The following is a 25,245-nucleotide window of genomic DNA, read 5'->3' as shown; positions in this document are numbered from 1 at the left end:
CCAACTGTTATGACATTTCCATTTCCTCAAGGAGCTTTCCGCGTGAGGTAGTATACTGATAGACAGAGCATCTGTGTGAGACAGAATATGGAAAGTACATAGTCAAGCATACACCAAGCCACTGCAATCTAGTTGACTACAACAAAAACTATTTTCAGAAGCTAACAGATCACAAACACAATGCCAAATTCGATTCGACCCGCTGCAAACAGAATTTATAGGGAAATCACTACAAAGTGACCAAAGTCTAAGGACCTAATTATGAGTACAGCGGACCTTGGACCGGCGTTCTCGTAGTGGCAGTCTGACCACCGCCACCACTGTGGGCCCGCCTGCAGTACTCAGAGTGCCGCTGTGGGACCGCCACAGGATCACCATGTCCGCCGGGATCCAGGATCCCGCGGCAGTGGCGCAGAGGTGAAGCACAGTAATATGCTGGTGGTGCAGCTGCGGCACCACTGAGCATATTATGAGTTGCCTGTACATCGACCATTTCATGGCGGTGAGCCTGTCATGATAAGGGTGATGGAGAGGCAACTAAGGGGGCCTTAACTGGGACCCCTGCCACTCCTGGGACTGGGGATGCCTGCGGGGGGATATATGTTGTGCCTCCCTGGAATCGCACCCCGTTCTAGCACAGTGTGATATGCATAACATGGTGCATGGAACACTGTGCAGGAACCTGCTGCAGGCGCTGTCATGGCGACGGTCTGCATGTTAGGCTCTCCTTGAGCCAAACAGACTACTGCAGTGAGACACTGCAGTACCGCCCACCCAACCTGGATTTAACTCTGAATCTAGCAGTCAGGCGCACCACGGCCATTGCAGTCCTCCTGCAGACAGAGCAGTGGCAGTACCGCAGGAGGACCGCCAAAGTCATAATTAGGCCCTTACTCTAACACTATAGCACCTCTAATACAAAACATGTGTTACCATATCTTAGTGGGGATGGGAAAACATTTGCAATTAAGTACAACTAACATTACAAAGTGATCAGATTGGTATCATTGTATCATTAGGTTGTCATCATGTCACTAGTATAGTATCGCTGCAAGGAAAACCATAAGGCGTTCTGGGGAAGTTGTATCCATTGCATTTTAAGCAATATTTATATGTAGGTACCCTTATGGATCCAGCTCTATATCCTTGTTTCCTGCAATGGTTAAGAAATATTGGCCATTAAAAGTCACAACCACCCAGCGGTATCTTTAATTTTGGGATTTTGATCTACAGCGAAGATGTAACCAGAAAATGTGGCTATGCAGATTTCAGCTGGGAGAGCCTACTGCAAAAAAGGATGTACCCTAGTCAAATTCTGCAAAAACCTAATTTTTTGCTTGCACTTTCATGCTAGGTGAAAACACTTCATAAGGCTACGGAGCTCTATGTGGACAATGAGGGACTTCCCCTGGATGGCGCACTGTATTAAGTGTATTTACCCACTTGGGTTCCTCGTTGCAGCTATAAAAAAATTTTTGTATTTACCCTTCATTAAAAGAGAGAGCCCTTATATGTCCTCCTTATGTGTGTGAACAGGTGACCGCTTGTCTTTTGTCTCAGACCAGTGAGTGCCATACCATGGCTGCCCGCTAGGTGTCTCTTCATTGCACCAAGAGCACCAAGTATCAGAGTATTGATATTTTTGACACCCTTTAGTTAAATGGATGACACGTGCACTGGGAAGATTTTTCAGAGCTTCTGCAGCCACTGGTACCATATGTGTGTAAGGAGAAATAAAATGGAAAGCAGAAGCTGTATTTATAATATTGGTCATCCACATGCCATATCAATCTTAGACAACTGGCTTACTCAACCTCAGCCCTGCCCTTCTGTCGGAGGCATCAACATGTCCAGAGAATTTGTGTTTCCCCTCCAGGTTAGTCCATCTCAGGACTTATGCCCACATTGAAGGTTTAAGCAAGTGAGGGGGCGGAAAGAGTAGTAGAAATTGAAATTCGAAAATGTGCTCTGTTACAGCAATAATGATGTACATCCTGACAGTCTTTCTTTTATAGTTTATTTGTAAACATCAACGTCAGTGTTTTACATTGGTATATAATAGTTATTATTTTGTTTTGTAAAATAAAGTCATAACTTATTTTTTTCACATAATGTTGGAATTGATAAAGAAACCTCAAAAAAGGCAAACCCACATCTAGTTACTGTGTCTGTGATTTCACAATCTGTAAATAATCTTCATACTACCATGGTGTGTGGATTAGGATAGGATACAGTTGATAGAGCGCACTAAAACCAGAAGGTGCCAAGATTAGAGAAGGAATGAACACCACAATGCCCCTGGGTGCCAACCAAACATTTGTTGAGCCAGGAATCATGCCTTTATCAGAGCTATATTTCGTGTATGTAAGCTCTTATCAGACAGGTCCTGCCTCCATTCAGTTTGTTTTTGTGAAGGTTAGCAGTCCTTATCGACTGAGGGCAGACGGCCAGTCTGATGACTTCTTCTTCCACTTAAAAGAAGAGCAGATTGCAAACAGTTTTTTCACATCCTGCATCTTTATGGATGTGTTTTTCTCAGTTAATTTAATTAGAAAGGTGGGAGACATGGTAACTAGGAACCATTCTAAAAGCAGTTTGCACACCCATTTAAAACGTTGTGCACATACAGTGTTTTTTGTGAGTGCAAAATGGTGTTCTTGATTTGCAGAAGCAAGTTAGGATGTTTGCACCACAAATAGGTTTGTGTTCTGTAATTCTATGTAGAACAAACACGCCCGAGAGCACTAGGCGAGCACCATATATTTTAGGCGTTTAAGTTTTAGGTTGTTTAAGTGATTTGGCCAGATCACAGTATGTTTGAGCCGATGCTGTGATTCAAACCTAGTTCATATTTGGCACTGCTAGCTGTGAGGTCATATTCCCTCCTTGCCTCCGCCCCCCCCAATATACTCGCATGGATTTCCCATCTGTGCTTTTTAATTTTTGTTGGAGCAAATCTGCTGGCAGACCCCCGGTAGGCTGACATTCCTTGGCGAGTCACCCTGCAAAGATGGCGAACAACCACACACTCACAAGTTTCTGGACTTTGTTAATGTTTTTGTGGGTAGTTTCCCATTCTTAGTGGACTTGTAGATTGGGAGAAGACAAGAATGCGGGAATAAGGAAGGAAAACAACGGTTTGATGATGGGTTGGAGAAGGACTTCCTGTACAAGTAAATTGCTCTGTACTTTATACTCTTCGGCTGCCACATATTCCCAGCAGAACACCTGCGGCCATATTATATTTTAGGTTGCACTTCCCTGTCTGCTCCCAGCGCACCTTAAAACAGGTGCGCCTCGCACAAATACAGAAAGTGCGCCCTGTTACATAGAATGCGCGCCCCCCCCTGGGCCGCCACAAACTCCTGCTGCCCTGGGGGCAGTGCATACAAGTTAAATACGGAGCAGCTTTGAAGCAGCCGCTCGGTGTTTCACTGTGCAGCGGCAAGCCACCTGCACTTTGAAGGGGAATTAGAGATCCCTTTGCAGGCGGGTGCTGTCCATGGGACCCCCATTACCCCTGCAAAGGGCTGCTCTCAGGGAGCGCACTGTCAGTGCACCTCCTGAAAGCTGCTTTGCCTTTGCGTCTGCATCTGGGATAAGGCGCGGGCACACAGGCAAAGCGATTCCCTCATTTGCTTGGGGCACGCCCCCATGCAAACTTGGGAACACTCTCTGCAGATAGCGATGACGCTTTATGTGCTCCATTACTATCGGTATTACAAAAGGGGACGCACAAAAGTCTGCGGCCCCTTCTGTAATACCAAAGGACCCCGGGGGCGGGCAAAGCAGGCGCAAACACCCGTTGCACCCCGGGGCACTCTATGTAATACAGTCCCTGGCATTATTTAGGAATTTCATTATAATTGAAAATTTACTCCAAATGTAGGCATAAGCCAGAAGGAGTAAATATCCTACTCATTCGCAGGGCTTTTTTAATAATGAGGTCAAAGTTTGTATTTATAACAGGCCAGTAATTAACTTTTTCTAATTATTCATGTTATTGACCATCCGCTGGCGCTATGTTTATTTTGTGGCGTGTATGAACCATTTTATAACCTACCAGTGTGGTTTTTGTGTGAATACGTTGTAGGAGCGGACGTTGTTGACTGGCTGTACACTCGGGTCGAGGGGTTCAAGGACCGACGAGAAGCGAGGAAGTATGCTAGCAACATGCTGAAGCATGGCTACTTGCGGCACACCGTCAACAAGATCACCTTCTCCGAGCAGTGCTACTATGTGTTTGGGGACTTGTGTAGCAGTAAGTACTACCTGCTCCCATCCAGGCCGCGGTGGTGGTTTGATATTGTGATTCCATTTTCAACCAGCTTTGAAGAGTGGAAATAAACAGGATGACGCATGAAAAAGACAATTGAGCTTGGCACAAAACATGTGACATAACGTATGTGTATGGAATTATGAGAAACATCTGGCCACTGGCCAATTCCTAGACTTACCAGAGGAGCAACATGACTTGTATTTGTAAAACCAACAATTGATGGACAGAATGCAGAACAATGTCATACATTCACCCCAGTACAGAGATCTGGGCCTAAATCCATCCTTTTTTTGCACTCCACACCACCCCAGGTCAGACATGGCTATATGCAAATCAGCCTTGACCCTGTGCCTCATGGGAACAGTCCAGCCCGAACTGCCAAGCCATGTCTTTCCTGGACCGGAATCAAGCATCCAAGGACCGGTTTCTGGCTATCAGCCTTCATCAGCCTGGATAGCTTGACTCCAGTGGTGTGGAGAGCATGGGACTCACGTCTGAGCATACCCATCCCACTCGGGGTGACAAATGCAAAACCAACAATTGATGGACAGAATGCAGAACAATGTCATACATTCACCCCAGTACAGAGATCTGGGCCTAAATCCATCGATTTTTTGCACTCCACACCACCCCAGGTCAGACATGGCTATATGCAAATCAGCCTTGACCCTGTGCCTCATGGGAACAGTCCAGCCGAACTGCCAAGCCATGTCTTTCGTGGACCGGAATCAAGCATCCAAGGACCGGTTTCTGGCTAACAGCCTTCATCAGCCTGGATAGCTTGACTCCAGTGGTGTGGAGAGCATGGGACTCACGTCTGAGCATACCCATCCCACTCGGGGTGACAAATGCAAAACCAACAATTGATGGACAGAATGCAGAACAATGTCATACATTCACCCCAGTACAGAGATCTGGGCCTAAATCCATCGTTTATTTGCACTCCACACCACCCCAGGTCAGACATGGCTATATGCAAATCAGCCTTGACCCTGTGCCTCATGGGAACAGTCCAGCCCGAACTGCCAAGCCATGACTTTCCTGGACCAGAATCAAGCATCCAAGGACCGGTTTCTGGCTATCAGCCTTCATCATCCTGGATAGCTTGTGTATTTGTAAAGCACATGTTCACCCAGAAGGGTATCTTGATGCAGAATAACAGATGTTTATTGTTGCCCAACTCAATGGTACTCATTTTATTGAGGTTAGAAGGATGAGAGGCTAAGTGGACCCACCAGGATTTAAACCTGTGATCATGAGGTTGAACACAAAAAACATACACTGTTAAAGGGCTAGAGGGATGTTTAAAGACCCTGCCTAAGTAATATCCCCCAATAGAACTAGAGCTATAAACAAGAAAACTTAGGGGTCTACACTAGAAATCCACTAGTGATTCCACAATATATTCCTTATGCCAACTAGTGTGCGTAGGAAAAATTACATAAAGCTGACAGACCATATCACCAAAATGCGAAACACCAGCAATCGTGAGTCACCCATAGGTTGAGGATTCCCATCAAAGTCTTGTATGAATCAATATTCTCATCTGGTAATCCTTATCGGGTATTGTGTCTCTTGATCATTGAGACCACTAGCATACCCTGATAGACGGTTCGGGGTAGCCACCCACAATCACCTGGTTGAACCACATGGTGTTGATATAATGGGAATGTGCAGTGCAAAAACAGTATCAACCTATGGGTGACTCACGATTGCTGGTGTTTCGCATTTTGGTGATATGGTCTGTCAGCTTTATGTAATTTTTCCTACGCACACTAGTTGGCATAAGGAATATATTGTGGAATCACTAGTGGATTTCTAGTGTAGACCCCTAAGTTTTCTTATCATGAGGTTGAACACAGGCCCCTACAGTAGACTCATTTGTCCACTAAGCCACCAGATCCGGCTCACTGCAATCGGTGCACGCAAGATGGGAAAGCTGGAGCAGTTATATGTGGTGACTTTCATGTCATTTGGAGATAAGTAATAATAGGACCTGATTTAGTGAGTTGTCTAATACATATGATATATGGCAAAAAAAATATTGACCATTGCGACCACTGATTGTTACTTATACCTTTGGCATTCAGTGAAATATGTTAGTGGTGAGAGAAGTGAGGTCATCAGAAGAGGAGCATGCTGACCATAGCTAGGCACATGCACATATGGTTGTTGGTATTGGAGCATTTGAGCAGATCGCGCACCAGGTATTGACAGGCTCCTGTGGTTTGGTTTCTTCTACAGATATGGCTGCTTTGAACCTCAAGGATGGCTCTACTGGAACATCAGATCAGGACATTCTTGCACCTTTACCCCACCCAGCAGCCCCCTGGCCACTGGGCCAGGGGTACCCCTACCAGTATGGAGTGCCCCCACCCTGTTTCCCATCCGTGTGCCAGGAGCCTGGCTTCAGCTATGGAAGCGGTAGTGCTGGCAGTCAGCAGAGTGAAGGTAAGGCATTTGACCCTCTGAGGCTCCCTACTCTGATCCCCCACATGCTGTTTGACCATTGGCTGGAGTTGCCCCTACTCCCCCTACACAAATCCTTGTGTTTTGTGGTTATTGAGCCCATGCGTTGTATGTGTGCTGCAGTGCTTAATTTGTACAAACATGATTGCAGGGGTCCAAAGTTTTCCTTAGGGTACCGCCACCAATGCTGGGGTTGATGAATTACTAGTTTTGATTGACATCACGCCTCTTGCGTTCACCATTTTAAACTTCATGACTCTGCTCTACTCCCCTACAGGTTCTTTACACCCCTGCTTTCTCTGTTTATCGCTGTTTTCCTAGTTTTCTCCTTCTCCTTCTTTTCTCCATTCCTGCCCTTTCCCTCTCTCTTGCTAAGGTTCAAAGTCTGATGATGAAAAATAAGTCACATTCCCCAAAAATGAGTGCATTTCCCAACATGTGACCAAAATACGCACTCAAGTGCTGACAGAAAGCCCTTTTATCAGAAGATTGTAGAACTTATACAAAATGTACATATTCATTTCTGATTAATTGAACATTTATAAACATTGTTTTATCATAACATGCATTGCACCACAAATATTTTATGGTCCATATTTGTTGTTCCTAATGTGCCTACCGCAGTGATTAATTTGTTGATTGCCTGAAGGTGCTTACGTCTACACAAATATCAACCAAGTGTAGGATGTGGGATAACCTAATCAGCAATTTAATCTAATAATACTTTTATATATCTGATTATGTTTGTTTTACCTTGGTTGCTAGAATGTACAGCTTCATCTCTTTTTAAAATGAAAGAGTTCTTGAAAATCAGTGATGCAATGAAACACTGTCTGGAAATGACTGTGCTGGTGCTGCTTATAGGTCTCAAATTATGCAGTCAAAAATAAAGCAGTAAAACTGGCCACTACTTTTGGAAAATCTCAGGGCAATTTATGAAGAAAGCCTATGTAATTGTACCCAAACACACAAAAGGTGATTGGAAGCTATTTGCAATAAGTCTAACCACTTGCAGTCGCTTGCGGTAGCATTCCAATCCATCGATCTTTTGCTCACAATGCCACCTCAGTTTGGACTCCGCTACATGCTAATCAGTCTTGACCCTGCTCCAATAGGAATAGTCCAGCCTGAAATGCCAAGGCAGGTCCTCCCTGAACTGGAACACAAGCAACCCAAGGTTGGTTGCACACTGAGTGGGGCTCTTAGTCAGGTAAAGCTTGGTTTCAGTGACACAGTGAATGTGGCCCATGTCTGGGTGTACCCACACATGGCATTCAAGTGCAAAAGCTCTCAAACCGTCACAGCTAACAAACGTGCCGTTTAAACTCTATAAAATTAAGGGATTATAAACAAATAAAAAAGTCATTAGAAGCAATGCACAGAATCCGCTCATTTTTCTGAACGAAAATGTATCACTGTATTATTATATTTTTTTCAACTGACAATACAATTTAACGCACCTCTTTAATTTATCACGTAATATAAAAATATATACCGGGTACATGATGAATGTCTTTCATGGGGTTCCTGTGAATTTCATATTTAACATTCGACCTTTGTTTTCTTGTCAAATATCCCAAACCCGTAAGTGGCGCTGCAAAACAATAGTACAGGGCTAGCATTCAAGTTAAAATGTGAAAAAGCATCAAATTCCCTTCATTTGAATGTCCGTGTGCAACACGCCCTCAGCTTTAATCATGGTGCGTGATGACGTCACACGTGAGGGTTAATAGTTCAAATTTAATTATTTTACCGAACTAACCTTAGATTAAGAGTAGTTCTAATTAAAACAAATCTAAATGTACACACACACACACACACACACACATATGTTTATTTTGATTCAACTGACTTGCAGGCAGCAAGAAGTCAAGCCCCTTCATAGAAGCCTTTGTTTACAGTAAGAGATGTGTCCCCAAATACTGGAACTCAAATGTTGCCTTAGCCTTCTTTGGCATACTCCCCTTGGAGTTTTATTGTTTCAAATTGCATAAACAAGGAATTCTTGAATTCCAAGAAGGTAAGAGAATAATACCGCTGGGTGGGAATGAGCAGGCATACTCTCACGTTTGCGAATAGTGATCCGCCCCACCACAGATCCTTACAGTAGGCGAAGCGCATACAACATCTGAAAGAAACAGGTTAGTATTAGATTCCTTACCTTAGAATATCCCCAGGCGTCAGTCTGGATCCGGAAACTTTTGCGTAGCAGTACCCCTGCGCGTCGGTAGGCGTCGTCTGCAGGCGTCCCCTGCGGCTCCGCGTCGTCGGCGTCGTGCGCCGTGATGACGTCGCTGGAGTATATAGACGCCGCCTCCGCGCGCTGACGTCAGTTCTTCTTTTTTCCGCGCCAGTTAGCGCAGATCCGAAGAGCAGTACTCCGGTCTTTTGACCAAGTTTTTTGTTAACTGATTGATCCTTACGGTGCCGGTAGGATGCCCGGTTTCAAGAGTTGTGACGAGTGCGACCGCATGATGTCGGTCACCGACCACCATCGACTCTGCCTCCGGTGTCTGGGCGCGGACCACGACGTGGAGTCCTGCGTCGACTGTCGGGCCTTGACTGGAAAAGCTAGGCGGGAGCGGTCCCGCAAGCTTCTCGAACTCCGGTTGTCGGCCCCGCGTCGAGAGCGGTCCCGGTCCGGTCGGAGGTCGAGGGAGCGGTCGAGGGAGCGGTCGCGGAGCCGCCATGGGCGCTCCGGGAGTCGCCACCATTCCTCCGGCTCGTCAGGTAAGCACAAGAAGTCGGGGCGTCGCCATCGCACCCCCGACTCCCCCCGACGCCCGCGTGCTGCGGCCGGGGGCTCGGGTGACCCCACCCCCGCGGTCCCGCATGGGTCGCCGACGCCGTCTGCCCCACACCTGTCGGTCCCTGGGGAAGGCGCGTCGCGTGAGGAGATCGAGGCCTTCCTCATTGCTATGAGGGCGAGGTCTTCTCCGGCGGGGCCTTCGGCGCCTGCGGGCCCGTCGGTCCCGTCTGGGGGCCCGAGCGGTTCGGGTGCTCCTGCCCCGGCGCCGCCGGTGGCTCCGGCCCCGGCGCCGCTGGTTCCCTCTGGTTCGTCGCCGGCTGGTCTCCCGGCCTCTCCGGCGTCGGTTCCTGTGGGCCAGCCCATGGTACCGCCCCCGCGTGGTGCAGCGACTCCGCCGTCGGCTCCGGCCGGCGTCGGGTCCCCGGCGCCGCGCGGCGCCACCCCCCTTTCCTCCCCGACTCCGGACTCGGAGCCGGACCGGCGTCGGCCGACGCCGGACCCGACGCCGATGGGGCCTGTTGACCCCGATGTCTATATCGTCGACCCAGAATATGGGTATGACGAGGAGGAGTATGGAGAGGGTTGGGAGGGGTCTGAGGACCCTCTATCCCGTGCCTGCCAGTACGATGTGGACTGGGTAGGTGATCTGGGTGATGCCAGTGGCCTGGACGAGTCGCCCAACCCTGGGTTTGTCTCTCCGTCCCCTGTGGCGTCCGAGGCGGGTGCTGCCTATTCGGTGGTCCTGATGAGGGCTGCCAAGGCCTTACACCTTGAGCTCCCCGTCGCGAAGGTCAAACCGAATATCCTGACGGAAGTTTTTAAACCGCAGTCATGCCCCCAGGAGCCTCTGCTGCCGTTTAATGAGGCCCTGACGGATGTCCTTCTGGGCACCTGGTCCAGGCCCGCCTCTGGTGCGCCGGTTGACCGGAACGTTGCCAGGCGTCACCGTCCCTGCGCGGACGACCCTGCCTTCCTGTCCACCCATCCCTCCCCGGAGAGTCTGGTGATCCAGGCCTCCACTTCGCAGTCCGCATTTCCGTCGGCTCCGCCCGACCGGGAATCAAAGAGGTACGACCAATTCGGAAAGAAAGTGTTTTCCTCTTTGAGTGCTGGGCTGCGGTCTTGTAACACCGCGTGCCTCTTGGGCCGCTACACCCACTCCCTGTGGGATACGGTCGAGGAGTGTTTGCCGCAATGCCCCCAGGAAGTGCGGGACAAGCTCACCCGGGCCTTTGTTGAAGGCCGGGATGCGGCGCGGTACTCGATCCGTTGTGGTCTGGACACCACGGACTCACTGGGACGGGCCATGTCCACTACGGTGGCGATTCGTCGCCATGCCTGGCTGAGATCTGCCAACTTCTCACCAGACGTCCAAAATACGCTTATGGACATGCCATTTGATGGCAGTCGCCTATTTGGTGACAAAGCGGACCACGCGCTGGAGCGCTTCAAGGACTCCAGGGTCACGGCCAAGTCCTTGGGTCTCTCGACCCAGACCCAGCGCCAGCAGACGGGTTCGTTTCGGCCCTTTCGTGGCCAAGGGAGAGGAGGTCCCACACGTGCTGCCAGCCACGCGGCGCAGAGCGCTCCCCAGCGCGGTGGCGCCCGTGGTTTCCGCCGTGGTGGCGGTAGAGGCCAGCGTCGTGGTCAGTCCACGCCTCCCTCCGCTGCGGCATCCAAGCCTTCCTAGTCCGAGCTTTCGGGCTCACGTGACGCCAGTGGGTGGCAGGGTTCGCCATCACCACTCCCGCTGGCGCGCGATAACATCGGACAGGTGGGTGCTGCAGCTTGTCCGAAGGGGCTATGCCCTCCCCTTCGAGTCCACTCCTCCAGCCATGCCACCGCAGAACCACCGTGTGTCGGGGGACCACTTGACTCTTCTGCAGGAGGAAGTTACGGCCCTCTTGGCCAAGGGGGCCATCGAGCGCGTTCCTGGGCCAGAAGTAGGGTGTGGTTGCTACTCCCACTACTTTCTGGTACCCAAGAAGGACAAGGGAGGCCTGCGTCCTATCTTGGATCTACGGAACGTCAACGGCTTCCTCCGGAAGGAGAAGTTCAAGATGTTGACTTTGGCTCAGGTCTTGGCTGCTCTAGACCCACAAGACTGGATGGTAGCGTTGGACTTGCAGGATGCGTACTTTCACATCCCCGTCCTGCCGGCCCACCGGCGTTACCTGCGGTTCACGGTAGGCCACGAGCATTTTCAGTTTATCGTGCTCCCATTCGGCCTTACCAGCGCCCCACGGGTGTTCACGAAAGTGATGGCGGTGGTCGCAGCTCATCTGCGCCGGTTAGGGGTTTCAGTCTTCCCCTACCTCGACGACTGGCTGTTGAAGGCGGGCTCGCCCCAGACAGTCGTCCACCACCTTCAGATGACGGCAGACCTCCTGCACGAGTTGGGGTTTTCCATCAATGTGCCGAAATCACACCTGTGTCCCTCTCAAAAGCTCCTTTTCATCGGAGCGGTTCTCGACTCGGCGCAGTTTCGGGTTTATCCCCCGGAACGGCGGGTCCGGGATATTCAGGCTCTGATTCCCATCTTTCAGCCGTTATCCCGGGTTTCGGTCAGGTTGACGCTGCGGCTTCTGGGGCTGATGGCCTCCTGCATCCTTCTGGTGCATCACGCCAGATGGCGGATGCGGGTTCTGCAGTGGGACCTGAAGTTTCAGTGGGCCCAGCATCAGGGCAACCTATCCGACCATGTCCTGATCTCGGAGGGCACTGCGAGACAGTTGCAGTGGTGGCTTACAGACCGCGATTGGGTCAGGGGCAGATCCCTCTCCCTTCCCCAGCCGGAGCACGTGGTTGTGACGGACGCGTCCCTCCAAGGCTGGGGTGGCCACTTGGGAGAGGCGGAGATCAGAGGCCTCTGGTCTCCGGCGGAGTCCCGGCTCCATATCAACATGTTGGAGCTGCGGGCGATTCGCCTGGCACTGAAGGCATTCCTCCCCTTTGTCAACGGGAGTGTAGTGCAGGTGTTCACGGACAACACCACCGCCATGTGGTACTGCAACAAACAGGGCGGTGTGGGGTCGTGGACCCTTTGCCAAGAGGCTCTGCGCCTCTGGCAATGGCTGGAACGTCAGGGCGTGACTCTGACGGTTCAACACCTGGCAGGTTCTCTGAACGCCAGGGCGGACGAACTCAGCCGTCGGTGCTCGGTGGATCACGAATGGCGTCTGAACTCGGATGTGGCGAGAGGCCTCTTTCAGCAATGGGGAGAGCCTTGGTTAGATCTATTCGCCACAGAAGAGAACGCGCAATGTCATCAGTTCTGCGCGTTGGAGTTTCCAAGACGGCACTCGCTCGGCGACGCCTTTCGGCGCGAGTGGAGTTGCGGTCTGTTGTACGCCTTTCCGCCTATACCACTTCTGCCCAGAGTGCTGAAGAAGATCAGGCGCGACCGGGCCCATGTTATCCTTGTGGCTCCGGACTGGGCTCGAAGGTACTGGTATCCCGAGCTACTCAGCATGACAGTCGGTCCCTCGATCCGCCTGCCCCTTCAGGAGGACCTTCTGTCGCAGCAGCAGGGGACGGTCCTCCACCCGAACCTGTCCAGTCTCCACCTCCATGCGTGGAGATTGAGCGGCGACAGTTGAGGCCATTTGACTTGCCTCCTGAAGTCTGTGATGTCATTCTGGCAGCCAGGCGTCCCTCCACAAAGTCGGTATACGCCTGCCGGTGGAACAGATTTGTGGCATGGTGCACAGCAAAGGCTGTGGATCCCCTTTCTGCCCCTCTATCTGAGGTTCTCCTCTTCCTCCTTTCCCTTGCCCAGCAGGGCTCTGCTCTGGGCACTATCAAGGGCTATCTTTCTGCCCTTTCCGCCTTCTTGAGGCTACCTGATCAGCCATCTTTGTTCAAGTCCCCTATTGTGTTAAGATTCTTAAAGGGCATCACGCACATGTATCCTCCAGCTCCGTTCGTGATGCCTCAGTGGGACTTGAACCTGGTTTTGACTTTCCTGATGTGCGCTCCCTTTGAGCCCCTTCATTCCTGTCCTCTCCGTCTTCTCACCTTAAAGACGGCCTTCCTGGTAGCCATCACCTCTGCCAGGAGAGTGAGTGAGCTCCAGGCTCTTTCTGTTCAACCTCCTTTCTTGTCTGTTCATCCTGATAAGGTGGTTCTTCGGACCAGACCTTCTTTCCTGCCCAAGGTAGTCTCTGCTTTTCACATTGGGCAGTCCATCACCTTGCCCTCCTTCTTCCCGCCTCCGCATCCTTCAAAGGATGAAGAGCGGCTCCATCGTCTGGACCCAAAACGTGCGCTTTCATTCTATATGGATCGCACACGCCAGTTCCGGGTGGATGACCAACTGTTTGTTGGCTACGTGGGTGAGAAGAAGGGAAGGGCGGTACAGAAACGGACCATCTCTCGGTGGGTCGTCCTGTGCATCAAAGCATGCTACTCTTTGGCTCGGAAGGAGCCTCCTGTTGGGCTGAGGGCCCATTCCACTCGGGCCACGGCGGCTACTACTGCCCTGGGCCGGGGAGTCCCTTTGCAGGACATTTGCCAGGCGGCCACGTGGGCCTCGCTGCACACCTTTGCGAGGCACTACTGCCTGGACAGTCAAGTCCGGAGGGATGGCTTCTTTGGCCGTTCGGTCCTCCAGGACTTTCTGGTGTAGGTTGTATTGGTTCGCAGACCCACCACCGGGGTTGGTATTGCTGGGGTATCTATTCTAAGGTAAGGAATCTAATACTAACCTGTTTCTTTCAGATGAACAAGTTACTTACCTTCGGTAACGATATATCTGTAAGAAACAGTAGTTAGTATTAGATTCCTTACCGCCCCGCCCATCCTCCCCGTTCTGCGAACTGATACCTAGGGTTAGGGACATCCCTTTCAGGGCCCTAGTTTCAAATGGCACCAGTGTTGGTTCTCACATGGCTCTGCGTGTTCTGGCGCGGAAAAGCTGTGTGCAAAGAACTGACGTCAGCGCGCGGAGGCGGCGTCTATATACTCCAGCGACGTCATCACGGCGCACGACGCCGACGACGCGGAGCCGCAGGGGACGCCTGCAGACGACGCCTACCGACGCGCAGGGGTACTGCTACGCAAAAGTTTCCGGATCCAGACTGACGCCTGGGGATATTCTAAGGTAAGGAATCTAATACTAACTACTGTTTCTTACAGATATATCGTTACCGAAGGTAAGTAACTTGTTCGTTAGCTGCAAGAGCGTTTACGTTTGTGATGTTGAAAAGATTCAGTACTTGCGCGGTGAAGGGTTGTACCACTACTGAGGGCCTTAGGGTGTTTTCTCATTCTCCGTCTCGCCTGTTGGATGCAGCCTCACTGTATGTTGCTTGTTTGTAACTCTGTTATCCCTTGTTTTGTGCTGGGCCAGCCTTAGACTGAAGGAGGATTGAGGAGGACTCTAGGGCATTGGTAAGAACCTCCTCAATAATAATTATTCCAAGCATGAACATCTATTCCGATTTGTGTCGCCTTGAAATGTTTCCAGCTCTCCTCAACTGTGTGCCATGCATTTATCATCCATTGTAGATTATTGTGGATTTCCAGTAGTGGCCCATAGTTTCAGAAATTATGCTCATTCACCCATGGTTTCCTCTCCAGGAAGTAGCTGGCCATGTTCTCAACATCTGATGGAAGAACATGGCCATCAGTCCAAAAGAGTCTGCCAATGTTCATGTTGGCCAATGACACATCTATCTGGTCTCCACAAAAAATGTGGAATTTAAGATGGAAAGTGACTTATTCTCCATATGTTTGATTTCTGTTGTATTAACACCTGTGTAGCAAGACTGGTTTATGACTGGCCCCATCTCTTTGTTTATGGATATGTATCTCCGTGTTTCGCTTTATTTACGTTATAATGTGCTTGTATCTAGGAGTGGAACACAAATTAGTATAATACAGTTATATGTTTGCAGATGATGACAGTAGGTACACAGTATGAAAACAGGTGAGTTCTCACATGGAGGAGATAAAAAGGATTAAACATATGAAGAATATTGAGAGAGTTTCATAACTTTTATTCATTGAGGGAGTAATAGTGCAGATGATAACTTATTGTATGATGGAGCAAGGAGAAATATCAAGGATGAGTAATGGCTCCTGTGGCCAAACATTTGAAGGGATACCAGAGATGCTTAACCCCTTCCCTGCTCATGATGAGCTGAGCTCGTCATGAGTTGTGCCGCTCGCACGCTGATGACGAGCTGAGCTCGTCATGTAACGCGCGTTTTTAAAAAACGCCGCACAGCGCGAAAAAAGCCGCCGCACGCATGCGGTTAAAACTGGGATTAAGACCACGTATTCATTTACAAACAATAAGAAAATAATTTCTGTTGAAAGCGAAATGGAAGCCAGGAAAGGAAAGGGCAATTGCAAAAGAAGCCAATTTGAAGTGTTGATAAGACATCGGAGTAGAGATATAAAATAAGCTGTTCAAGAGGACAGAAAAGTAATCCACGTGAAAAAAACAAGAAGTGCGGTAGTGTAGTTTGAAAGGTGTTATGTAGATAATGTTCACTTTTAGATATTGCATTGCTTAAATCAGGTAGTGCAAGCAATACATGAAATGTGAGCGGGGAAGGAGAGAGACAAGTCAAAAATTATTTTAAGATTATGTGCTGATAAAAAGAGGAGACAATAGCTGAACACACGAGAGGAAGGGAGGTTCCAGAGCAGAGAACAACATCTGTTTTATTAAGTAGTTCAATAGAAAAGTTAGATATGAATTTGTGCAGAGATTCGGAAAACAATGAGAAGGTGATTTATATGTTTGATGGACGACGACTGATCAGAGGAGAATATTGTGTTATCAAGAAGGATTTGTATTCATATATCTGCTTGTGTGGACCTCATTGCAGGGGTAGCAGAGTGGCTTTTAAAAAACCGACAGAATGAGCAATAAATATTGAGCTCGGAAGTAGCATGTCAAAATATAAAGTTCTGTACCTGAGCCGAAGGGGGTGAGACAGATAGACAAAACTGGAATGGTTAGCGCTGAAAGTATGAATCGCACAGGTAGATTTGCCGTGCTTTGAAGAAAGCAAGCAAGTGTGAAGTGTTACTAGCATTTTCCAGGAGAGGGTTTGATACTGTAGAGAAGAAGCTGGAAAACTCTTGATACAGAGGTATCTCCTTTTTACTTAATAGAATCTTCTTGGTCCAACCTTGATTTGTTTCCTATGGACGAGAACCACCAGTAATGAGAAACGTGCTAAGAATGTTGTTCAAACTAAAGCACTATAAAAGTGGTGCGTGCAACTCTGAATGCAATACTATCATCTGGATGAGAGCCAGAGACAAGTGAAAGAGAATTGGGGTGATATGATCATATTTTTGGGCTCCAGTAGAAAACCATGTTACTGTAAAAGAGATAAATTTGGTCAGAGCCAAAGAAATGCCTTGGTGCAAGTTGTCGAATAGTCTAGATAGAGAAAGGAAGAAGAGATAAGGTCTTGATGGACAACATAGCGTATGATTTACTTTAACATGGCCATAGGCACGTACCAGCTCGCAAATGTATCAACTGTGCAGTGTGAACTCCTTCTGCTCAAGGGTTACTAGTTAGTGGGAATCCACCAGAATGTACTCTTGTAAATAGGACATGAGAAAATTGAGCTACACTGTTCAGAAGAAAATTGGGTTGAAGCACAGCCAGTGATACCTAGTAAGTAAGTAAGTAACATTGTAAATGGTTAGTGTTTGAAAGTAAAGCCGTGTCCATACACTCGGAGCCAACTCTAGGGCAAATTAACACTAAGCAGACACTTAGGAGGCCGCCAGCAGAAAGCACAATTTGGCTATGTTATCAACAAATGTGGTACCATTGCTCGGGCAATAGGGGCGGCGAAATACCTCTTTGACCAGGGCACCGTAATCCTCGCATTGGCCCTCCATATCGTGAGACAGACCGGAGCCAGATTGTAGAAGTTTAATGAAAAAGGCATATGTGATACTTGCAGCAAAATATAAGAACTAAATCTTAAAACAGATGTAAGAAATACAAAAGGATCTACACAGTGTTTTGTACAAAATGTTCTGGAAACATTCTAAACCTCTTACCAACTAATTGTAATGGATACAATTGTAAGAGTGAATAGACAGTTTGTGCAATCACATAATTTCTAACATGTGAAGGTATTAACATTGGAAACTTGAGAACCAACCCTGTTTTTAGAAACAATTCCTGAGAGCACAGGCAAGCATCACTGCTGCATGATTTTGCATAAATCTTCACAGATCATTCAAGGTTTTTAGAACATTAGCTAGGATTTTATTGTCTGTGCTAATGTAGGTTACAGTTTCTTCTTTTAGGGCACACCATGCCTAAAACAGTTTTTCTCCCACATTGAGGACCAATTCAGGTTCTAATTCTGATCTCGGAACTCAATACCATAAGAAAACTGTAGTTTAGCAACTGGGTATTACTTATATGTCCTTTCCAAGCACATCTTTACCGTTGGCAATGTTTTTTTAAAATTTTCTTTGTACCCACCCACCAAATTCATTTGGACCAATAGTTGAAGAAGTGAATAACCTGCCTGCTCGCAGCATAAGTTAGTAGGTGATGCTTACTTGGTGGTATTGATTTTTCCCGATGATGCTGCAGAGGTTTCCCTGTCCTTACACCTACTTCAGGACTTTGTTTTACATTTTTCCAGTTACCGTAGTATACCGTAGTGCTGGAAATATACCTGGCAACAGAGAGGGGACTCTCTTTTTGATCTCAGTTAGTCATAGAATGGCTTTACTGTTGGTGGTGCCAGCAACACTTGTGTCTCTTTAATTAACTCTGGTTTCCAGGTTTTGTTGACGGTTTAAGTTCCTCTTTCTAAAATATAGAGCTGTTTAAAGTCAAAAAGAATCTGAAAGGCTGCAAAAATCCAAACTAAACATTGCTCCTTACTGCCAGGTTAGTGACGCCTTCTACTTTGATGGCCAAATCATAACATATCCTTCAAAATGAAGGGGGCTGCTAGTCTAGATCTGGATTAAGGAGTATGGATGGAACACATTCCCTTCCGACATCCCGACTGGATGTAAAACATGGCCATCAATTTAAAACCTATGGGCCCAATTCACAGAACTAACTTAAGACAAAATCCTAAACTTACTACCATTTTGGTATTCACAGAAGGCACTTACTCATTTTGGTATTCACAGAAAGCACTTACTCATTTCGATATTCACAGAGGTTAAGACTCCTAACTTTAGGACTCCTAAATGCCCTCTGTGAATGCCGAAAGTCTTAAAGTTAGTATTTTTATCAGTTTAGGAGTAGTAAAGTTAGGACTTGTAACCTATCTATAGGGTTGAACTCTTTGTCTTTGAAACAGTTACATTATATCCCTGATGACCGAGACTTCTGATACACGCTTGCTACTTCAGGATTGGCATCTTTTCAGGTTATTCTCCTCTAAGTACTTGAGGTATGGTCAAGCCAAATCTAAGCCCACACTTAGGAGCACAGGCCAATGTTCTTTGGCCCGACAGATAGCACTCTCAGCCATCCTGGCTTTTGTTCCCTTCTATAATCCGTAGGCCCCTCTGGGAGACAAGAATTATATCCTCTACTGTTCCTCAATTCTGGTCATCCATGTCACATGTGTGTATGTATGATCAACACGAAGACAGAGTAGGAGAAGTGTGGCTCAGGGGTTAGAGGCAGCAGACCCGGAAGCTGAGATCGGTCCTGGACCAGGGTTCAATTCCCCGCCTCGGCGGGGTCTTGGGCTAAAAATTCCACGGACTCCATAATTCTCGCCCCTGTGCCTCCTCGACTCACGGGTTCACACTCTGCGACTCTGGGCAATAGCTTGCTTAATCTCCACAACGGCCCCTCGCGGCGGGATGCCTGACTTTCACCTTGTGGATACCCTGCTATCTCACAGGGGAATACCAGGAAGGGTTCCCTAAGCAAGCGCCGGGACACCCACTGCGGGTAGCTGTGCGCTATATAAGCTCAACTACATTTACATTTACATTCACGAGTATTCAAACTAGCACCCTAATTCCTATTGGTTACCCTGACTATTAGAATCTCTTGCCTGAGATTCACCAATGCTAGGCATGGTATCCTTCAAGCTGTTAACAGCTGTCCTATGCCAAGTTTACCCCAACTGACGGAATATTGCCCTAATAGTGATTTGTACAACGATCTCTTAGGTATCTCCATGAGACAGACCAGTGATATTCTGTAATTACTAAGCTTTGTTTGCTAGTACCTGAGATAATAGTTGGTTTAAATGGCATGAATTGTGTCTCTTAAAAATGGGTTGCAACAATCAAACCCCAATACGGGCTACCTATGTACCTAGCTGCATTTTAGATGGAGTTGTGGATAAGACCAGTGCCACACTGAAGTTGTCTTCTTGTGTCACTGGCTTTTATTTTCTTTAAACTGCTGGCATACCTAGTCTACCACCAGGAAGCAGAGAGCTCCAAATAATAGTAGGGAACGAGACAAATTTATTTACGGAAAATACTGAAACTACTTTAGGTGAGTAAACTTTTAATTTGTTAGTAGGTCTTTTAAAAGGTACCCAAGACATGTGAATCTTGGCTAAATATGTGGTTGGCTCAGCAGAATTATTAGACCGCATGCATTAATGTATTACGTTTGTCACTATTGTCATTTTGAGGCTCGTGCGTAAGTCTGTTTTCATTTTGTCTGCATGGCTAGAATTACCTTTATTCAACCCTGCCTGCTCCTGCATGTAACATCTCATTACCATCATGACACATGGGACTTGAAAAATGCTTGGATGAAGGGTGACTTGAGATGTCTAAACTTATGTTTTTTTCTTACTGCTTTTTGTAAACAGGAAGTAAAAGCAGCGGCTCCAGCCGGAGCCACGGCGAAAAGAAAAGGACGCCGGGCAGGGAAAAAGATCGGAAATCAAGCGGCAGCGAGTCCGACCATGCCAACCGTAGCGGCAGCAGAAACAGCGGGTTGAGATGTGAACGGCCAAGCAGCAAGCTGAGCCACCGAAGCCACGCCTCTGCCACCCGCAGTGAGCGGAGTCACCACTCCTCCTATGGACCGCCCGGCGTCCCGCCTCTCTACAGCCTGCCAAGGACTGGTACGAAAGTGTATCGGACGAGCGGACCCCCGGGTGGGCCTCCAGTCCGAGAGCTCAGCCTCGTCCCCCCTGAGCTCACAGCAAGTCGTCAGTCCTTCCAGAAGGCCATGGGCAACCCCTGTGAATTCTTTGTTGACATCATGTGACGGAAAGTGCCTTCAGACTCTTGCTATTTTGTTGTGCGAGTACTGTTCTGGTTCAGTTCGTTTCATTTTAGTTGGTGTTGAACACTTAGGTAAATGAGACCCTCGCATGCTCCCTTACTCTCACATCCCACTTGTCATCCTGCTGTAGTGTTGTGATAAAAGAAAGTATCACAGCATTGTTGAAACAGCAGTGCTATTCGGAAGAAAAAGAGGAATTGATCAGCCACCCAATTAAAAACATGAAAACCAGAATAAAGAAGAAAAGTAATGCAGGAGATTGGTGCATGACCTAGAACCATGAGTACAAGGAGTTCAGAGTGAAGACAGACAGCCTAGAGTTTGGAAAATGTGGGGAGAGACGATGAAAACAATTTCCTAGTCGGTCACCAAGCAACAGAACTGAACTGCCACAATCTAATGTTTTGTGATGTGAATGGATATTTGGAAACATTTTAGGTAGCACTGCATTATGCCATACTGGTCCTGACTGCACTGCTTACCGACTGAGGTTCTCTCTTAGATACCTGTAGGAAGAACTCCCTTCCATGGGACTGATGGTGACTGACATGAAGACCATATTCCAGCAGTGAACACAAATAGTGGTGCACGGTCTGCAGTTATTTTAAAGCTCAGTGCCGAAGAATACTGATTGAAAGCTCACTACCATCAGGTGCAGGATTTTTACTGAACCGCCACTCGTGTCACCGTCACACTGTACGAGAGGGCTGGTGTCCCAACTCCTGTGCTCCATGCAGTCATTATATTCATACTAATGGCGTAATTTGGGTAGAGCTGGTCTTTTTGGGACATATGTCTCCAATGCACAGCATATTGCAAACCTACCTTTCCCCCCGAAACACATAAAGACACACCGTACACGCTTCTTCTTGCACTAGGACCCTTTCTCAAATGGTGGCAGGGCATCACCTGCCTTGTTGGCATGTGTCTGGATCATTCGACAGCTGGGGATGTATGAGTGGTCCCACCTTGCTCTGGCATGGGAGGGGGCTAGCTTTTAAGGAACACTGGGGTGCAGATCGGGAAGGTGAGCTGGCATGGGCTGGTGGATTCCCCCCAAAAAGAAGTTGTTTATTGTCACCGTGAACAAGATACTGAGCAGGCTTTGAAAGGAGATCCTTGCTTTGATTTGCTATCGTAGCGCAGGTATGTGAAGATTACAGGTATGGCGAGGTGGTCAACATGCACATCTCCGGCAGTGGTATGTAGGGGTGGGTGGTGATATTTCATTCTCATGGTGTAGTTCAGTGCGGTATGCCATGTTAGCTTGGGGTTTGCAGCAATATGTTTTTGTGTCTTATGGTGTGGTCTTGTTGTACTGTGTCATATGCCATGTTACGCTATAATATGGTATCCAATGGTATGGTACGATAAAGTGTGGTATGCAATGTTATACTATGTTGTGGTCTGGAATACTATATTATGTTATGGCATAGTGTACCATGATATGGTAAGTTATGGCATAGTGTAGTATGCTATGATATATTGTGTCAGTGTATGGTATGCAATAGTATGGTGTGATATGCTCCTTTATGTTCCGGTGTAGAATGCAGTGTTCTGAAAGGATGTGGTGTACTGTCCTGTACTATGATGTACTATGCCATATTAATTTAAAGTTTGACTTGTTATGCTGTTTTGTAATATGCCATGCTATGATACACTACAATGTAGTACAGCTGTTATGCTGTGTTATTTATTGTATGGCATGCTTTATTATAGCATAGTACACTATGGTATGGTGGGGAGAGCAGTGTCATGGTCTGGTGTAGATTGCTATTGTTCCGTGATGGTGTGATATGCTATAGTATGTTGTGGTATGATATGTTATGGGTTGGGATGATATGTTGCATTCTGATATTGTATGTTGCATTGGTTTCTTGTGTAGATGTTAAACCCACCCTAAGGCCACACCAAGATGCTAAGGAGAGACACCTCAAGACCTGGCTTTTCAAGCAGTAGCTGCACCCCCCCCTCCTGCCCCCCCCCAGCGCCTTGAGACCCTTACGGGTGATTAGTGCGCTTTAAATTGGTTGCTTGATTGATTGAGAGACACGATAGATTGAAATGAGGGCCCAGGAAACATGAACGGTGAGAAGATTAAAAATGAGTCTTGTGAATGGAATGGTCTTCCCCAACGAAGGTGGAAATCTGGGGGCAGTGAGAGGGCAAGGCAGTGTATGAAATCAAGTTAGTAACTGAGAGAAACACTGATACAGGTCAATAAGGGCAGCAGGAAACAAGCGGCTGTCATTTTCAACCTCCCTCCCTGAGACCTTTCCTGTCGCCAGTCCTTAATCGATACATTTACCTAGTTGCCCTCAACTAAGGAAGTGTGAGAGGGAAAGAGCAGAGGGGATACTAGTAGGCCTACCCCCTCATGTTCCTGGGTACCAGGGCTTAGAGTACAGGGCACGCCTTCCCTAGAGTGCTGAAGGCCAGTGTGGCCTAGGCAGGCTTGGGCTAGGCTTCCAGAGTTCAAAATCACCTAGCTTTCCTAGATGGCTGCTGTTAAAAAGCCCCTGTGTGTTTGCCTTGATGAGGGCTTCAGGCCTTTGGAACACATTAGGGACTTGTAGGAAATGTTGTAGTGTGGACCCCTGCTTGTTCACATCGCTACTAGAATACCAACATGAGGACAGATATACATTAGTTTCCCCAACCCTGACCATATATAACAAGGCAGAGGAAACTTCAGATTTGAAGTGGACAAACTGTTGTTAATATAAGCATCACACCCCAGGGCTTTAAATAAAAATACTAAGTGATAAAATGCTGTTCCTAATAAATTTACACACATTGGATGTTGCACAAGGGGCAACCTAAATTAAAATGCACATGCTGTTTCCATCCAAAGTTATACACGTCTGTGCCATGTTCCCCTGACCAAATTGAATCCTTCCAGGCATAACCTGCTCGATGACTTTTGCTGTTCAGTTGAGATTGCTCATGGCTCGGCAAAGTGTGCACGTTTTTCAAAATTTTGTTTGCAAGAAACTATCAAAGATTTCATTATACAATTATAAATCTGATAGGAATTAATATGTGAGGAATTTGATTTATGGACTGGAAAGCTGTGCTTTACCACATGCCTAACACTGAAGAGGAAGCCATCTTTGTTTTTTTCTGAATTGAGCTGCTGAAGATGGAAGATGTATAACAAGCAGACTTAATCTCGGTTTTCTCTTAGTTGTCTCCATATTATTGGTCCACAAAACTCTCATTAGTAGATACTAATATTCACAATTTGTTCTTAATTTAATTTACTGATTATATAGGTGCAGTATGTCAGGAATAATTTAGAAACAAAACAAAAACCTTCTCATAGCAGCAACAAAAACTGAGAGAATCCTACTATGAAGGTAACTGAAACATAACCCCATGTACTAATAATAATATTGAACCATGAAGACTCTTGTGTGGGTTGAATGTGTTGTGATATCCCCTTGCAAGCAGCATCTGACCATAATCGCTTTGTCACTTGAGGAGTGCTCATTTTTAATTTTGTTGATATCCTCTCTGGGGCTACTTCATGTTGCCAATTCCCTTTATTCTCCACCTTTGATGTCCTGCATTCTTTGAATTGCACAGATTGGCAGAAATTATCAGCTGTGTTCCTTACCACAGTGCAACTGAAAGTGTCCCTTCTCAACTTTATAAAAACTCATACTCGCCTTTTCAGTCATCTCCAACATGTTGACTTGTTGTGCACTTTCTATGTCATTTTTAAAGTATTGAAACTTCCATCCCTTTATTTTTTATGCTTACAGTACAGAATAGTTGAAATGTGTATATACAGTGGTTATGTAAAAATACATTTTAATTTAATGTTTTATAGATATAAATATATATATAAACACTTTAATGTGAATGCTTACTACAGTGACAAGATAAAAATTGCCTTAATCTGTGAGAAAATCATAATGTTAACCATCAGCACAAACTTGACTACATACACAGAGTCTTAATGTGGCCCATGAATCTATTTAAAAATGTAAAAAAAAATGCAGTCGGGAGAACCACTGTCAGTGAATTTCTGCTGACAATCAATAAAATGTTTTATTTTTTAAAAGCAGTATTTTTGTAAATTATTGTTGACTGGTTACATAATTAAATAAAAGAGTGAGGTGTTGTGTATGTTTGTTGTCTGAGATGCCATACTCTATAAGGATGCCTTTTAATACTCCCTAACACCAATGTAAGGGTTCTTCACTGGCTCTATTAGAAGTTGGGGATGTTCCAGGATGCACGAATCATCCTCACTAGAGGTGCTGGCATCTTTCCATGGCACAACCACTGTACAGCTGGTGGTGTATCAAGGAAGCTCTGTGGCAAGAACCGCTTCAATCAAAAACAGCAACTGCTTTTAAGCCGGCTTAGAGCTGCTCTTCATTCTTCACATCTTTGAACCCTTTTCCGTGTAGAGTTTAGAAAGACTTCCAAGTGCTAGGGAATGCGGAAAACGGCCACCAAAACCAAAAGTCATGGTATTTGCTTTTTGTATTCTTTTTGTGGAATGAATTTTGT

At 47.0% G+C, this 25,245-nt stretch overlaps 1 protein-coding gene across 4 annotated transcripts in view; it reads left to right on the top strand.

Annotated features, from left to right (window-relative positions):
* DVL1 (dishevelled segment polarity protein 1) overlaps positions 1-24,793 on the top strand; it is a 650,234-nt gene extending 625,441 nt beyond the window's left edge. For 3 of the 4 annotated variants that reach the window (XM_078642391.1, XM_078642390.1, XM_078642392.1), the window contains 3 exons: positions 4,094-4,261; positions 6,524-6,730; positions 20,300-24,793. In XM_078642391.1, the coding sequence (XP_078498517.1) occupies positions 4,094-4,261; positions 6,524-6,730; positions 20,300-20,703 (779 nt within the window). In that variant the 3' untranslated portion in view covers positions 20,704-24,793. Of the gene's footprint in view, positions 1-4,093; positions 4,262-6,523; positions 6,731-14,847; positions 15,238-20,299 lie in introns of those variants that run through there. The other variant, XM_078642393.1, reaches the window with a different exon arrangement.
* Positions 24,794-25,245: the final 452 nt, after the last annotated feature.

This window comes from Lissotriton helveticus, chromosome 5_1, assembly GCF_964261635.1.
Source record: "Lissotriton helveticus chromosome 5_1, aLisHel1.1, whole genome shotgun sequence".
Classification (NCBI taxonomy): Eukaryota; Metazoa; Chordata; class Amphibia; order Caudata; family Salamandridae; genus Lissotriton; species Lissotriton helveticus.
This window is presented reverse-complemented; position numbering and strand designations above follow the sequence as displayed.